The sequence below is a fragment of the Halichoerus grypus genome, chromosome 9 (assembly GCF_964656455.1).
Source record: "Halichoerus grypus chromosome 9, mHalGry1.hap1.1, whole genome shotgun sequence".
NCBI lineage: Eukaryota > Metazoa > Chordata > Mammalia > Carnivora > Phocidae > Halichoerus > Halichoerus grypus.
In genome coordinates, this window is record NC_135720.1 from 90,025,129 (window position 1) to 90,042,320 (window position 17,192).

General features: G+C 34.9%; 1 protein-coding gene across 2 annotated transcripts in view; it reads left to right on the plus strand.

The window, feature by feature from the left end:
• Nucleotides 1-17,192, plus strand: part of EYS (EGF-like photoreceptor maintenance factor) — a 1,566,128-nt gene that overhangs the window by 1,338,097 nt on the left and 210,839 nt on the right. For both annotated transcript variants that reach the window (XM_078055169.1, XM_078055170.1), the window contains exons 32-33: nucleotides 4,717-4,825; nucleotides 14,784-15,004. In XM_078055169.1, coding sequence (XP_077911295.1) covers nucleotides 4,717-4,825; nucleotides 14,784-15,004 — 330 coding nt within the window. The remainder of the gene's footprint in view (nucleotides 1-4,716; nucleotides 4,826-14,783; nucleotides 15,005-17,192) is intronic.

Here is a 17,192-nt window from a genome sequence, read left to right on the forward strand (position 1 = left end):
CGTTATTGTTGTCTTTTCTTATTATAAAAAAAAATAGACTTCTAGTCAAGATGACTCTGTAACTTCACACTTTGACTCTCTTCCTTAGTGTCAAACACATAGCAATAAGATAGAAAATTTAAAAATACACAACTGAAAATATAAAGGCAAGTTTAAAAACAAGATAAACATCCTCCCACCCCCAGACAAGAAACAGACAAAAATGCAAAGCAGCAGAAGAGCTAATACTGCAGGCCTGCCAAGATCTAGGTCTAAAAACAGGGAAGCTCAGCTCCTGTAAGGGAACTAAAACTACTTATTCAAGTATACATGTGATATCTATGTCTGTCTATCTATCTATCTATCTATCTATCTATCTATCCATCCAACCATCTATCTGCATGGAGAGAAAAAGAGAGACTGTCACCTGGGATTCTGATTTTTAGCAAACTGCCAACCTAGTTAGAAAACAGAATGCAACCAAAACATCATGAGCAAACTACCAAGCAAGCTCTGAATGAACCTATGAATACCTTCAATATCACCATAGGGCAGAACTGCCAAATACACATTATCCAAGATTTGGGTTTAGATGCTCAGAAGATCAGGTGGGGTTCTCATTAGGCAGGCAGACTTGGGTACAGTAGAAAAGGCACAACAAGAAGAATGGAATTGGGGAAAAAGAGAGAAAAATAAAAATACTTCTCACTGAAAATGAGCCTGCACTACACAATAGCAGAGCACACGGCAACATTGAGAAAGGAACCAAGCAAATCAGCAGGTGGAGTATGAATCACTCTAGATAAATCCTTCTTATGGAAAAGTCTGACAAAAAGTTTAAAATAAGTATTTCTGGCATGCTAGAAAGCATTAGTGAAGGAATAAATCATTTTAAGGGAGAAATTCTAAAAGAAAAATAGGCGTAAATTAAACAAAAAATTATGAAAAAGATTCCAAATCTTGGGAATAAAAGATTATATTCATTGAAATTTAAAATTCAATAGACAGAATAAATGGGCCTGGAGACTGCTGAAGAAAAAATTGGTGCCTAGGAAGAATACAGGACAGAGAAATTAAGAAAGCATTTTAAAAGTGAAAGCCAAGGATGCCTGGGTGGCTCAGTCAGTTAAGTGTCTGCCTTCAGCTCAGGTCATGATCCCAGGGTCCTGGGATCGAGTCCCACATTGGTCTCCCTGCTCAGTGGGGAGTCTGCTTCTCCGTCTCCCTCTGCCTCTCCCCCTGCTTGTGCTCACTCTCTCTCTCTCTCTCAAATGAATAAATAAAATCTTTTTAAAAAATAAAAATTAAAAATTAAAAAAAAATAAATTTAGATAACAGTTTAATAGGCCTCCAAAAGATGTCTAATATAAGTTCTAGAACCACAAATTTCAGAAGCTGTCAGAATGCAATACAGATGACCCTGGAATAACATGGGTTTCAACTATGTGGGTCCACTTATATGCAGATCTTTTTTGATAAGTACAGTAAAGTACTATAAATGTTATTTTCTTTCCTTATGATTTTCTCGATAACATTTTATTTTCTTAGCTTAGTTTATTGTAAGAATATAGTATATAACACATATAACATAAAATATTTGTTAATTGACTGTTTATGTTATTGGTAAGACTTCTGACTTAGTCAAGTTTCAACTCCTGAGGGGGAGAGGGTATCTCTAACCCCTGTGTTGTTCAAGGGTCACCGTAACTAGCAAGAGGATAGTCTACCTGGAAATAAAGCATGGAATCCAGGAAAACAGAAGTGTCAGTAAATTATTTTTACTTTCTTCTAAATAAAAATGGAATTTGTTTTTTATAGAACTGAAGTTTTCTTATACAAGGTGAAATTTAAAATTATTGTATGTTCCATGTCCAAAATATGGAAAATATAAATAAGCAAAAAAGGCAAATTAAAAGTCATCTTCATTCTCAGCATGCAGACATAGCCACTGTTAATATTAGTGAAAGTAGATCTGGTATTATCTCTATGCATATTTTTTATAAAAATGATATATCACTCAAATTGTCTTTATCTCTTTTTGTATTCTACACAAATATCTTTCCGTACCATCAGTTAATATTCTGCAACTCCTGTTTAAGAGCTAGGTAGCATTCAATTACATAAAAGTACTTGATTGAACAATCCACTCTCCACTGTTTACATTTTTACAACCTTTCCCTTGGTTTTGGATACCCTGAACTTCCAGTTTGAGCAGGATCTTCTAAAAATTTTTTTTTTTTTTAAAGATTTTATTTATTTATTTGAGACAGAGAGAATGAGAGAGAGAGAGAGCACATGAGAGGGGGGAGGGGCAGAGGGAGAAGCAGACCCCCTGCCGAGCAGGGAGCCCGATGCGGGACTCGATCCCAGGACTCCAGGATCATGACCTGAGCCGAAGGCAGTCGCTTAACCAACTGAGCCACCCAGGCGCCCAGGATCTTCTAAAAATTTAAAAATAGTCTTTTCCAAATCAGAAGTTTCTGCCAAATAGCATATCTAAAGACTATAAATATAAATAACAAGAATGTTAAGGACACTGGGGGAAAAATGTCTATTTTGTCAGATTTTAGTTTTTAAAATAATGCAACCCAAGTATTTGATTTTGAATCCCATTACAAGCAATATTAGTAGAAGTAGATGAACACTTCAATTTGACTGTGTAATTTATTTTCATAAAAATCTCTTTAGAGATCCCTGTCTAGTCAGCAAATAATTGCTTTAACTTTGGATTTTAATATTAGCACTGAATGATTTATGTACATTAAATAATGTAATTCTCACTAACCATTTATGAGCCAAGAATGATTATCTCCCTTCTGTGGATAATCACACTTTAGGGAAGAAAGGTTAAGTGGTTTGCCTAAGATCACTCAGCCAGTCAATGGATTATCTCAAAATATGATCCTTAAGTCTTTAAATCATTAGACTTGGCTGGCCTCGGCAATACTTGAGAGGCATAAGGGATATGTACTTAGATTTTTCCTCAAATGATTTATGTAGCATAATGTCTAATTTGTTTATAGAGCATTTTTTCATTTCTTATCGCACAGTTTGATCTATAAGCAAATATGAGACATTATAAAAATGAACATGATAAGAATCTACATGTAGAAAAATCTCTGGTAGAATTAGAGTATCAATTTCCAAAATAGTGCATAGATCTCGCAGACAATAGAATCAGCCATTTGGTGGGAGGGTCTGGGGAAGAAATGAAGGCGGTAACAGGAAGCAGATAGAGTGGCATCCTTCTATAAGATTGCAGTTCATGGCTAGATTTTAACAAGCACTGAATGAAACAAATAAAAAGAGATCTTACTATTTCTTAATAAGAACACGTGCATTCCCTGAGAAATATTTCCTCCATCTCCAGTATAAAGCATCTATACATGTCTCCCTGCCCATATCAACTATAATGACAAATGTGCTTCATATATCCCTATAATATATAATTCACACAAATGGGATGCTCTAAAGGTCATTCCTAGAACTGAAGAATTTTCGACAGTGATCTGATCAAAATTAGAAGTGACCTTGGTAAACTAAATCAGAAGCCAAAAAAAGTAGCGGAATGCTGTATTAAAAGGACCATATCAGGGTGCCTGGGTGGCTCAAAAAGGACCATATCAGATTTGTATTTCTAGGTAAGGGGGAAGAGGAACTGATAAATGATTTAACCAATGATTTTTAATAAAACTGACTTTTTCTTTTAAAAGTAGAATTACCAACTGATCCTGGTTTGCTAGGCACTTACCTGGTTTTAGCCCTGAGAAGTCCTACATCCTGGAAAAGCTCTCAGTCATGCCCAAACTGGGGCAGTTGGTCAAAATTAAAAATAAAAATTAGGTGTGTTCATTGTCTAAAATGTAGCAAACACAAATAAGCAAAACTGAGCATTAAAATCATTCATACTTTCAGTGTGCACAGAGAGCCACTTTCAATATTAGTAAATGTGCTTCTAATATCTCTATGGAATAGACTTCATAACAATACAGGTTACTGTTATTACATATGGCAAATGACAGGGTAATATCATTTGAATTGTCTTTTAAAATTCTATTTAACTTTATGCCAAGCACTTTAGTATGTATACCTTTTCATCTGATTGCATTACTCTATAAACTGTGATAAATTTTCAATTTTGTATTGGTCATTTCTGCTATTCATTCTACAAATTCCCTTAACCTTATACTTTTCTTTATCTCTGAGACACAGTACCAGCTAGTACATTAGCAGCATGCTTTCTGAGTTCTGATAACTATATCACAGTGTAATCTCACTGCTCAGGGGTATGCAGCCTTTCATTTCTTATTCCATTTCTATTTCCCCTGTAGGCCAGGGAGGGGAAATTTCTACCTAGGCAGTTTAGCATCATTTAACATTGCTGTTACTTGTCCAACAGTCTCCTACATGAGTGAGACCGTATGTCAACCACAGTTAGCACTAAAAATTTATTATTACCTACTTATACAGAAAAGCTCTTTTTGTTTTGTGGGGGTTTAACTTTCTGAAAGCATTTCAAGTCCTGATTTAGAGACAGAAAGAGAGAAGGAAAATAAAATTTCAGTATTAGAAAAGAAATCGATCTTTTATCCACCCTTGATTGGGGCCATATTTCAGGACTATTATGATCCAGAAAGTACCTCTTGTCATTGAAGAAGTACTTACCAACCATGTGCGAAGTTACCCTGTTCTTGCCAGTAGCACATAGAATAATGGCCTCTTCTGTTTTATTTCTAGCTACACAATCCCTGTTGGCAGCCCTCCGGTTGCTTGCATGATTGAAATGACTGCAAATGGAAAACCTCCAATACAGAAGAAAGACACAGAGATACCCCATGTCTCTCAGGTAGTTATGCAAATATTCAGTTCCAAACATTACTAAGTGTGCCCTCAATATCTGAAATATATATTTCTTTTTAAGTTACTAAACATTAAGCATATTTCTTTATTGAACAGATTCCTTGTAAGAGCTCTCAACAAAACACCAGAATATTCATCTCTGATACTTTAGGTACAATTAAATATATTTAATACTGCCTGTTGCTATAAAAGTTGTATTAAATTTATCAAGAGATTGATTTTCCTCTCACACTTTGCATATAATATATTATGCTTGATTAAGAAAAACAGCACAGGAATGGGGAAAAATTAGCAAGTTACAAAACAGTGCTTAAAACTTCCATTTTTATAGGATATGGTAGTGCTTATACTACGCTATTAAAAAGTCCCTTCTCAGGGAATTTTTCTTAGAAACATTGAATGAAGAAAATTGAAAGAAGAGAGGATGTTTGTCCCTCCAGAGACCAGGCAATTTGCTGAATTCTTTTAATTTTAATGATGTGGTTGGTTACATGCTTCTTAGTATGACTTTATAGAAACACATTTAAGATAAAGAATTCCTGGTTCATTTGATCATCATAGAGAGTTAATCTATATAATTAGAGCTCCAAAGTGCTAATTTTGGTGAACATTAGAGCTGGCAGTGTGTAGGGCCTAATGAATTGGAAATTTCATTTTATTTCCATTTTTTCTATGTAGTTTTTTTCTCTTATTGAGTGTATACCGGCATCCTAAAGAAGCATATAAGAATAGCTAACATTTGCATAAGCACCTTACATTTTCCAAATTATGGCCATGTATTTTATCTCATCTGATCTTCACAAGAGCCTTCTAAAGTAAGAATGAATATCTTTTTTACAAGGTCGTATCTGATAAAACTGAGTATCAAATGTCCAAAATTTCATAGTGATAATGAAAGAGACTTGATCCCAGGTTTTCTGATTCCCAACGTGGTTTGTTGTTGTTGTTCCTTTTAAACACTTTACTGTACTTCATTTTCTGCTCCAGCAGATTGAAAACTGTCAAGTGAATTATTAAGGTAGGAATAAAATTGGTTTTCGTTTTGAAGAAAACAAAAACAAAAACAGACTCTTAAATACAAAGAACGAACTGGATGTTGCCAGAGGGGAGGCTGGTGAGGGGATGAGTAAAACAGGTGAAGGGGATTAAGAGTACACTTATTGTGATGAACACTGAGTAGTGTATAGGATTGTTGAATCATTACATTGTAAACCCAAATCTAATATAACACTGTATATTAACTATACATCAGTTAAAAAAAGTCGTGCTAGAGTCCAAGATGGCCAAATACTTAGATTCAAGACACAGACTATTCAAATGGTGGAAAATCTATGAAACACTTATAGTTTTGTGAAAAATCTAATGTAAAGCAGTCAGTGTGATTTTATCTCTATTTACTCCCTATAGTCATTCATTTTTTTATATTGAAAGCTCCATACTTTATAATTAATGACACGCAATATGCTACAAACAAAAGAGCATAGGGGAAAAAAAAGAGAGGCAACCAAGAAACAAACTCTTCACTATAGAGAATAAACTGAGGGTGACCAGAGGGGAGGTAGGGTGGGGGGATGGGTAAAATCATGATGGGGATGAAGGAGTGCACCTGTGATGAGCACCAGGTGTGGTATGAAGTGTTGAATCACTAAATTGTACACTAGTATTACACTGTATGTTAACTAACTAGAATTTAAATAAAAACTTTTTAAAAATACACATATAAAAAAAAAATCCTGTTTTCAGTTCTTTAAATACTCATTAGTGGAATTGCTGGATCATATAATACTTACATTTTTAATTTTTTGAGGAACCTTCATACTGTTGTACATAGCTACCACACAATTTTACATTCCCACCAACACTGCACAAAGGTTTCAGTTTCTTCACATCTTTGGCAACATTTGATATTTGCTGTTGTTTTTTTTTATAATGGCTACCCTAACAAATGTGAGGTGGTATTTCATTATGACTCTGATTTGCATTTCCCTGATGAGTAGTGATGTTAAACATCTTTATTATATATCTTTTGGTTATTTATATGTCTTTGGAGAAATGTCTGTTCAAGTCCTTTGCCAGTTTTTTAATCAGCTTATTTGTTTTTGCTGTTGAGGCGTAGGAGTTCCTTATATATTTTTGATATTAAACCCGTATCAGATATTGGTTTGCAAATATTTTCTCCCATTCTGTAGACTGCCTTTTCATTTCATTGATCGTTTCCTTTGCTGTGCAGAAGCTTTTTCATTTGACGTAGCACCCCTTGTCTTTTTTTGCTTTTGTTGCTTGTGGTTTTGGTGCTGTATCCAAGAAATCATTGCCAAAACTAAAGTTATGAAGCTTTTCCTCTATGTTTTCCTCATTTGTTCTTCAAGTTGTATAGTTTCAAGTCTGAAGTGTAAGTCTTTAATCAATTTTGAGTTGATTTTTGTGTATAGTGTAATGGTCCAACTTCATTCTTTTGCATGTGGATAATCCAGTTTTCCCAAAACCATTGGTTGAAGAGACAATGCTTTCCTCATTGTGTAGTTGTGGCACCTTGTCATGAATCATTTGATCATACATGCACAGGTGTATTTCTGGGTTCTCTGTTCTGTTTGTATATATGTCTGTCTATATGCCAAAGCCATGCTGTTTTGATTACTGTGGCTTTGTAATGTGCTTTCAAGTCAGGAAGTGTCGTGCGTCCAGGTTTGTTTTCCTTTCTCAATATTGCTTTGGCTATTTGGGGCCATTTGTGGTTCCATATGAATTTAAGGATGATTTTTTTCTAATCAAAAAATACCATTGGAAGTTTGATAGGGATTGCTTTGAATCTGTAGATCACTTACATAGTATGAACTTTTAACAATGTTAAGTCTTCTAATCCATGAACACAGGAAGTTTTTCCACTTTTTTGTGTCTTCTTTAATTTCTTTCAGCAATGTTTTATAGTTTTCAGTGTACAAGTCATTCATCTCCTCGGTTAACTTTATTCCTAAGAATTTTATTCTTTCTGATGCTAAGTGAATGGGATTGTTTTCTTAATTTCTTTCCAGATTGTTCATTGTAAGTATATAGAAGCACACTGATTTTTTTATGTTGATTTTGTATCCTGAAACTTTGCTAAATTCATTTATTAGTTTTAATTTTTCGTGGACTCTTCAGGATTTTCTATATATAAGATCATGTCATCTACAGAGATTTCTTCCTTTTATTTCTTTTTCCTGCCTAATTGTTCTGCTAGGAATTCCAGTACTATGATGAATAGGAGTAATAAGAATGGGCACTCTTGTTTTCTTCCTGATCTTAGAGAAAAAGCTTTCAGGTTTTCACCATTGAGTATGGTATTAGCTATGGACTTATCATATATGGCCTTTATTATGTAATTTCCTTATATTCCTAGTTTGTTAAGTCTTTTTATAATGAAATAATGTTGAATTTTGTCAAATACTTTTTCTGCATCTGTTGATCATGTGATCCTTATCCTTTGTTTTGTTAATGTGGTGCATCACATTGATTTATTTTTTATGTTGAACCATCCTTGCATCACAGGAATAAATCCCACTTGGTCATGGTATATAATTCTCATAATTAAATGTGCTGTTAAGCTTGGTTTGCCAGTATTTTATTGAAAATTTGCATCTTTATGCATCAGGTATATGAGCTTGCAGATTTTTTTCCTTTTAATGTATTTTTCTGTCTTTAGTATCAGGAAGATGCTGGCCTCAGAGAATGAACTTGGAGTATTCACTCCTCTTCAGTTTTTTGGAAGATTTTGAGAAGGGTTGATATTAATTCTTTTTTAAATATTTTGTAGAATTCTCCTGTGAAGCCATCTGTTACTTGGCTTTTGTTTGTTGGGAGGTTTTTGATTACAGATTCATTCTCTTATTATTCATCTGTTCAGATTTTTTATTTACTCATGATTCCCTCTTGGTAAGTTGTTTGTTTCTGGGAATTTATCCATTTCTTCAGGGTTATCCAGTTTGTTGGTGTGTAATTATTCATCATTATCTCATAATCCTTTTTATTTCTGTGGCATCAGTTGTAATGTCATCTTTCATTTCTGATTTTATTTGAATCTTCTCTCTTTTTTTTAGTTAGTGTAGCTAAAGGTTAGTAATTTTGTTGATCTTTTCAGAAAACCAACTCTTAGTTTTACTGATTTTTTCCTAATGTTTTTCTGTTCCCTATTTTATTTCCGTTCTAGTTTTTATATAATTTTAGTCTTGCTGCTAACTTTGGACTTAGTTGGTTCTTCTTTGTCTAGTTCCATGAGGTATAAAGTTACATTGTTGATTTGAGATCTTTCTACTTTTTTAGTAAAAGTTTTTCGAGCTATGAACTTCCTTGTTAGTACTGCTTTTGCTACATCCTATAAATTATGGTATATTATGTTCCATAGTCTCAAGATTTTTTCTAAATTTTTTAATTTCTTTTTTGAACCATTTCTTCTTTGAAACGAAGAGTACATTATTTAATTTGCACATACAGTTGTAACATGGGGACTAGGGGTGCCAGCCCCCGATGCAGTTGAAATCCATTCATAATTTTGACTCCTCCAGAATTTAACTATTAGCCTATTGTCGACCAGAAGCCTAACTGATAAGGTAAACAGTTGACTAATGCATATTTGTATGTTATATGTATTTATATACTGTATTTTTATGACAACATAAGTTAAAGAAAATACTATTAAGAAAATCATAAGGAAGACGAACGTATTTACAGTACTATACATATATTGATTGAAAAAAATTTGCATAGAAGTAGACCTATTCAGTTCAAACCCATGTTGTTCTAGAGTCAGCTGTATTTCTGAATTTTCCATTCCATTGTGTTTGGAAAAGATAATTGGTATGATTTCAATCTCCTTAAATTTGTTAAGATTTTTTATTTGTGATCTAACTATAATCTATCCTGGAGAATATTCCATATGTACTTGAGAAGAATGTGTATTCTGCTGCTGTTGGATGGAATGTTCTGTATATGTCTGTTAGGTCCATTTGTGCTACCATGTGGTTCAAGTCCTCTGTTTCCTTATTATCTTCCAGTTGGATGCTCTAGCCATTATTGAGACTGGGATATTAAAATCTCATAGTATTATTGCACTGCTGTCTATTTCTCTCTTTGGTTTTGTCAGTGTTTGTTTCCTATATTTGAGTGTTCTGACATTGGGTGCATATATATTTATAATTGTTATATCTTCCTGGCCAGTTGACCCTGTTAATCATTATATAATGTCATTCTTTGTCTCTTATGACTGTAGTTGACTTGTCTGTTTGTCTGAATAACGATAGCCATTCCTGCTCTTATTTGGTTACCATTTGCATGGAATATCTCTTTCCATTCTTTCACTTTCAGCCTATATGTGTTGTTAAACCAAAAGTGAGTTTCTTATATTTTGAATATAGTTGGATCTTGGTTTTTTTTTGTCTTTTTTCTCCACTCAGTCACTTTATGTTTTTTGATTGAGAGTTTACTCCATTTACATTTAAAGTAATTATTGATAAGGAGTTGCTATTTCCATTTCATTGTTTTCTATCTTATAGCTTTTTTGTCCCTCTTTTTCTCCCTTGCTCTCTTCCTTTGTGTTTCACTGATTTTTGTATACGCATGTGTGTATGAGACATACTTTGATGCCTTTCTCATTTTCTTTTTTCAGACATTCGTAGTCTTTTGCTCCCTCTGGTGTCTGTCTACAGTTCTGCAGGTTCTCTGGAGCTGCCACAAGCCACCCAGTTCCCTTTTGTTCTCAGCAGCCCCAGAGTTTCTAGGGTATATGGGTCATGTCAGAGTTCTAAGTCAGGCAAAATAGAAACCGGTCCCTCAAGAAGCCCATAGAAAAACCAGAATGTTGGAAGCATGCTCTACTCTTCTCCACTCTACCCCCTTGCTCTGGTCCCAGTAAGAGGCCACCAAACCATATCAGCCCCAGTCTGCTGCATCAGTGGTCCTCTGGAGCAGCAACACACCATCCAGCCCTCTTTTGTTTTTAGCGATGGCCAGGCATGTACAGTATGGCAGGTCCTGTCAGTGTTCCAAGACAGGGGAAACAAACTTCTTCTAAGTCAACCCCCTGAAAAACCATTATTTTGGATGCACAGTTCAACTCTTTCCATTGCCATTGAGAAGGCAGAAGTTAAGGGGGTTTTTGCCCACTCTTCCCACTGAGCTACAGGGCATGTCTGTGGTGAGTGAATGCATACTAGTCCAAACCTTTGCCTTTGTTTTCAGGAGCCCCCAACCTGGCACACTTTTCCTGTCAGCACTTAGATTCAGGCAAGACAGAAACTAGTCCTTTGGACAGGCCCTGAAAAGTCTGCACATAGTATATATGTTTCAGTCTTCTATTTCCCTGCCCAAAGAGAAACTGGGAGCTGGAAGTTTTCTTCCAATTATGCCTCACTGAGTCTGGGGGAAAGCTTTGGCCGGTGAGTGTCACAGATTTTCCTCTCATCTTCAGTGCAGCTGTACCCTACTTACCTAGGGTACAAATGCTTCTTAACTCAGTCTACTCATTTCTCACAAAGGGATTTTGTCTGTGTATTGTTGTTGAATTAGTGTCTCCCTAAGGGAAGAAATATCTGGAGCTTTTTATTCGGCCATCTTGCTGATCTGTATACTGTATTTTCTAAATATTTCATTTCTTTGTGATTTCATTCCCCAGATTACGTTAAATTTCCTTATAGACAAGAATAATCCCATATCCTTTTTTTTTTTTTTTTTTGGTATTTCCACTTTCCTATATCACTGTGCTCACAGGGTAGCAACTCAGTTCATTGATTGCGTCACTAAAGTTCAGTTCCTTCTTTGACAAAGTGAGGAGGTACTATTTTGAAAACATTCCCTAACGTAGAAAGCCTTAAGAATCAGAGATTTAACGGTAAAGTATGGGACCAATGAGGATTTCATTGCTATTTATCAAATTTTTTTAAAAACCCTCTTTGTTTAAGCTACTTGATATTTATCTCATAAGAAATTCAAGAACTTCCATTTAAGCACTACTCACTACCCAATGCTATATATACTAAATATAGAAAGCTATATTAGAATTAAAGCCATATTAATATTCCTTTTTGGGTGGTATCCAGTGACGACCTCCCATATGCTGAATCTAGCAAAACAGCAAGGTTCTATGGCAGCATAAAGTAGAAGAAGCCTAGAAGATAAATAGGATACTGTAAGAAAAAAAAAAAACAGGATTAAGTTTCATGAATCAGGTGATTTGTAACAAACTTATATTAAACCTCCTATTTGTAAGACACTGCTATGGACTCTGAGAGAATCCCAAGATGACCATGTTGGAGGCCCTACCCTAAAAGGGATAAAAATATAGAAGAGACTGTATGATCACAGATTATTATACTATTGGAGGGGAAGAAAGAGAGAGAGAGAAATCTTCTAACTGCAAAGAGATGAAGGGTTGAGATAAATCGTGGTTCTGCCTTTTGAACCCCTTTCATTTAATGCCTCTAAATTTTTAGAAATTTAAGACAAATCATATGTAAGAAGTTATTTAAATAAATCCTTCTTCTCAAACACTTTACCCAACATCTCTTATTCATCCCTATTCCAAGACTTGATGTTTTCTGATTTTGAATTTGCATACAATTCAGAAAATATTAAAAACAAAAATTTGGTAACAACACACAAAAGAAAGCTCATTTCAATTATAAGTCATCATATTCTTGGGTAAAGACAAGTACACTCCAATAGTTATCTTAAGTAAAAACTACATTAGAGTTACCTTCCTGTTAACATAAACGTTGTTTAATTTCAGACAGATTTGAGGCTATAAAACAAAACTAAACATTGAATCAAGATATCATTACAGAAATGTATGTAGGATCCAGTGCCCAAATTTAAATTAAAACAGAATAAAGAAGAGATATAGCAGCTTCTTATCTGTCTCCACTTCTGGTTTTTAGAAGTTGTTCCCTTTTGCCTGTCTTCTTATTTTATTCCCACATATTATAAAAGAGCAACTGTATTCTTCCTTTAAAGAGAAAACTCTGAGAGGAAGGGGAATGCTCATTTCACCTTGTCATTTGTGGAGTCCTTTTCCCTCAGTCACCATTCATATTTTTCATTATCTTGATGATTCCTCCTTGATTATCCATGTCTGTTCTCTGTGGTTTTATCTTGTAAGATCATATCTTGATGTCAGACTCTATTCTCCATAGTCTGATTCTCAAGAAGTTATTAGAAAAGACTTATTTTAAAGACCTGTCTCCTTAGGAATGATTATACACACAAAAGGCAGCTCTTGGATAATTAAGAGTCTAGGGATAGAGGAAGTCAACCATTTTAATGGTTATCTATGTGCAGGCAACGGCAGCAGCTTTTTTAGACATTTCAGGACTCCCAACTAAGCTTGAGCCTCAGATCAGAAGAAATACAAGAGCCATCTACTTTCGTTGTTTGGGTGTTTTTTAATGGTCTAATAAATCATAGATAGCTCTATAGACTTTCCCTCAGATCTGCCTACTGCTGACAGAAGAGGAGGATCTTGTTCCATCCTCTCTCAGTTTTGTGCTAAAACAGCACACTTGTCAAAGCTGTGAGAGGTGTGTGATCAATATACAAAGATGTCAGAGATCCTTGGTGAGAGAAGGTCATGGCCTTGGATTCGCTGAGTCTGCAGGTTCATGATAGATCCCAGATTGCATTAGTAGTGAGTCACTTATCCTAAATGATAAAAGAATTCTGCTAATAGTTTGTTAGAGTAATTAATATAAATGGACTTAGCATATGAGAAAGGATGTGAAAACAAACAGACATACTCCTGTACTGCATGAGGGCTCTATTAATACGCCTTGAGACTTCCGCCCCATGATGCCCAAAGTTAGTCATCCTCTGGGTGACTACATAGCTGAGTCTTTTATAAAGTACACACACACAGAATTAAGGAATGCCTTCAGGAACAGAACTCAAATCTCTAAAAAAGAACAAGAGCTCAAATAATAGAGTTGGTTTGATCTATTATGGGTCATGGGGATGCTTTGATGTTCCTAGAATTGAACATGCTTCTGTTCTCTAAAAGCACATTTGCATCAAACCAAAACATATTAGTATAAACATTAAGTGGCATTACTGAGCATTTTCCATCCTCTCCTCCCCTTAGAGCCCTAACTTAATTATTTGGCTCTAGTTTTAGAATTCTTACAATGATAGTTTTCCATTTTAGTGTATCTGTAATGTCAATTTAAATACTTTGCAGCTATCAGTTTGGAGTGCATGAATGTGTTTTGGGGATAAGGACATCAGAGACATAAAGTGCGCAAATGCTGCATGCACCTTTCATATGCCAACAGCCCTGAAGATCAGGGTCTCATTACCAGTTCATCCAGAATTCTTTTGTAACTCATAAATTCCTGTTTGGGGAAGCTACATTTTATATACATATAAATGATGAGAATTGAATTTATATGTGTTACTGAAGGGTGGGTAGAAAGATTAAGTCACAGTTTACTTTGTGTCAGTGATTTTATCGTCATTCTGGTCATGAGTAAATTCTATTTCCAAGTCAGGTCACATTCTGAGCTACTGAGGGTTACAACATCCACATATGAATTTGGGGGAACACAATTCAATCCCTAACAATAGTTAATTAACAAGGTTCTATTTTCTTTATCAGTTATTATTTGGTAATATTCACATTAAAATGCACTTGAGTTCCAAAATACATTTCAGAGTAATCAATCAGCAAGTTTTATTGAATGCTCTTTTTTTTTACCGTTTTATTAGATATTGTGAGAGATACAAAAAAAATGTAAAATAAGGGCCCTTTTCTAAAGTAACTTATCCTACCACCTAGTAGAGGTGACAAAACTAAGCAACAAATACAACCTGTTTTACACAGAAAAATACATTAAAACACGCATTATAGAACAAAACATTCTAGGTCTTTTTCAGATAATCTGACCACACCTTATAAGATGTTTTTGTTGTTATTTTTCCTGTAGGTACATTTTGAATCAATGTTCCTTGGCCACATCCCAGCAGATATTAAGATCCATAAGAATGCAGGTCACATTTATGGGTTCAAAGGCTGCATTCAAGAGCTTCAAGTAAACAACAAAGAATTCTTCATCATTGATGAAGCACTACGTGGAAAAAATATTGAGAACTGCCACGTCCCATGGTGTGCTCGTCATCGATGCCACAACAATGGCACCTGCATCAGGTTAGTTTTAGCCTCTTGATCTCCAACCTATATTCCATGATTCCAAGTTCTTAAACAGAAACTAGCAGCATTTTCACCTGGGTGATAGAAAAAAAGGCCTGGAACTTCTAAGTTTGCAAATGCATCACCTAGGTCATGCACACATATGGTGAATATTTGTTTCTTCAAAGAAATTTATATATTGTGGCTTCAATGTCAAGAAATACCTGACCTCTGAAAATAACTAGGTGACTGGACCTGATTTTGGCAATTTCAAATGACCTGGTTTCGGCAATTTCAGATGGATCCAAACATAATTTTACCAAGGTGTTCTGCTTTTGGGATATATGAGTGACAGATTTTTATTCATTGATAATGGTTTTGATGCATTCATTTTTATTGTGGTTTTCTTTTTTTTTGCTTCATCTTCACAAAATAAAAGATCTACTTAGATCTCTAAGATTAAAGAGGGAGAGGAATACTTATATCTGTTTCTTCTTTTTGTTTGCAATCTTTACGTCAAGGAGGAAAAAGCCTATATACCTTTTTTTCCTTGAAATAAAGATTCATCATGCCTATAAACTTAAGATTTTAATTAAAATTACTTTCTGCTCCACTAACATGTCTTAAGTTAATCAACCCTGAGGGAGTCTCATTTGGATAGTGTAGAACATTTTCCCAAATTTCTTTAATCCTCTGAGAAATCTTTATTTCAGGGCTACAAATAATGACAGAGAGGATGCTAAAACATGTGCAGATTATATTAATTCAAATCAAGGAAAAATTGACCAAATCTCACAAGAAATATCTTAATTAATTCACCCCAGTGTTTCAAAGGGGCAAGCTATCAAGTAGTTAATGATTTCACAAAAGTAAACATCTATATGCATAGTGTGGGAAGGAGAAAAATTTTATCAATAGAGTAGGATAGCAAATGGTAGGCAGAGGTGGGCTCTGAAAATAATCACTGGAATAGGAAATGAAAAATGAGAAAGACCCAAATGGAAAAGACAAAGAACAGAGGAATGGACAGGTATGATAAAGTCAAGGTGATATATTTACCAAACAATCACAGACTGACCTAATAAATTTGAAGAAAAAGCATGGTTTACTGGGAAAAAAGGATATCAGCTCTTGGGGTGTCTAAACCTTTTGCTTCTGATTAACTCTGTCCAAGTCTGTGCCTTGATTTACACATTGGTAAAATAACAAGAGCAATATGGACCTATTTCATGTAGGAAAAATATAACAGGTAAAGTTTTAAAGGACTTTAAAAGAGTGAATTTTGAGTTTGAGTGAAGATAACTTCCTCGGCCATGGTTATTTTTCTGAAGGAAACAAAACCAGGGTCTTATTTAATAAGTATTCTGCTTTATAATGACCTCACCAATGACAATTATTTTTAAAATATGATAATGCAAAAATTATACAGCAAGATAACCTTCAGAACCCTGAAGGAAAATGAATTTTTGTGTAATTAAGTGAAATAGAAACATGAAAAAAGCTTCTCCTACTGAGTTTCTAACGTCTGAAAAATGTGTCATTCAACCTAAATAAATACTGTCAATGAGACTTTACCAGTGATAGAATTATAGAAGTGACAGGAATTATGTTTTCTCCCTTTCTACATGTGGTGAACAGACTCTAACATAGTCCTCATCATCCCCTTTCCCAATATTCATGCCTTTGCATGATCCCCTCTCCTTAAGTGTAGATAGGATATATGATTTGCTTTTAACCAACAGAATAATCAGTACAATACAGTGATGAAATGTCATTTCCATGATTAGATTACATGAGATTGTGAGCTGCATCTTGCAAGGAGACTCTCTCTCTCACTGACTTTGATAAAGTATGGAACAATTTGGGGAAGGTCCATGTGACATGGCCCTGGGGGCAGCCTCCAGCCAACCACCAGCAAGGAGCTGAGGGTGGCCTCTAGCTGACAGCCAGCAAATATTGAAGCCGTCAGTTCTACAACTGCAAGAAATTAAATTTTACCAACAACCAAGTGAGCTTGGGATCAGGTCCTTCCCCAGTTGAACCTTGAATAAGACCCCAACCTGACCAACACTGTGATTGAAGCTTATGAGACTCTTCATACAGAGGACCAGTTAAGCCTTGCCTAAACTCTTGACTCACAAAAACAATAAGATAATAAATAAGTGTTGTTTTAAGCTGCTAATTTTGTGGTAATTTCCCTATGTAG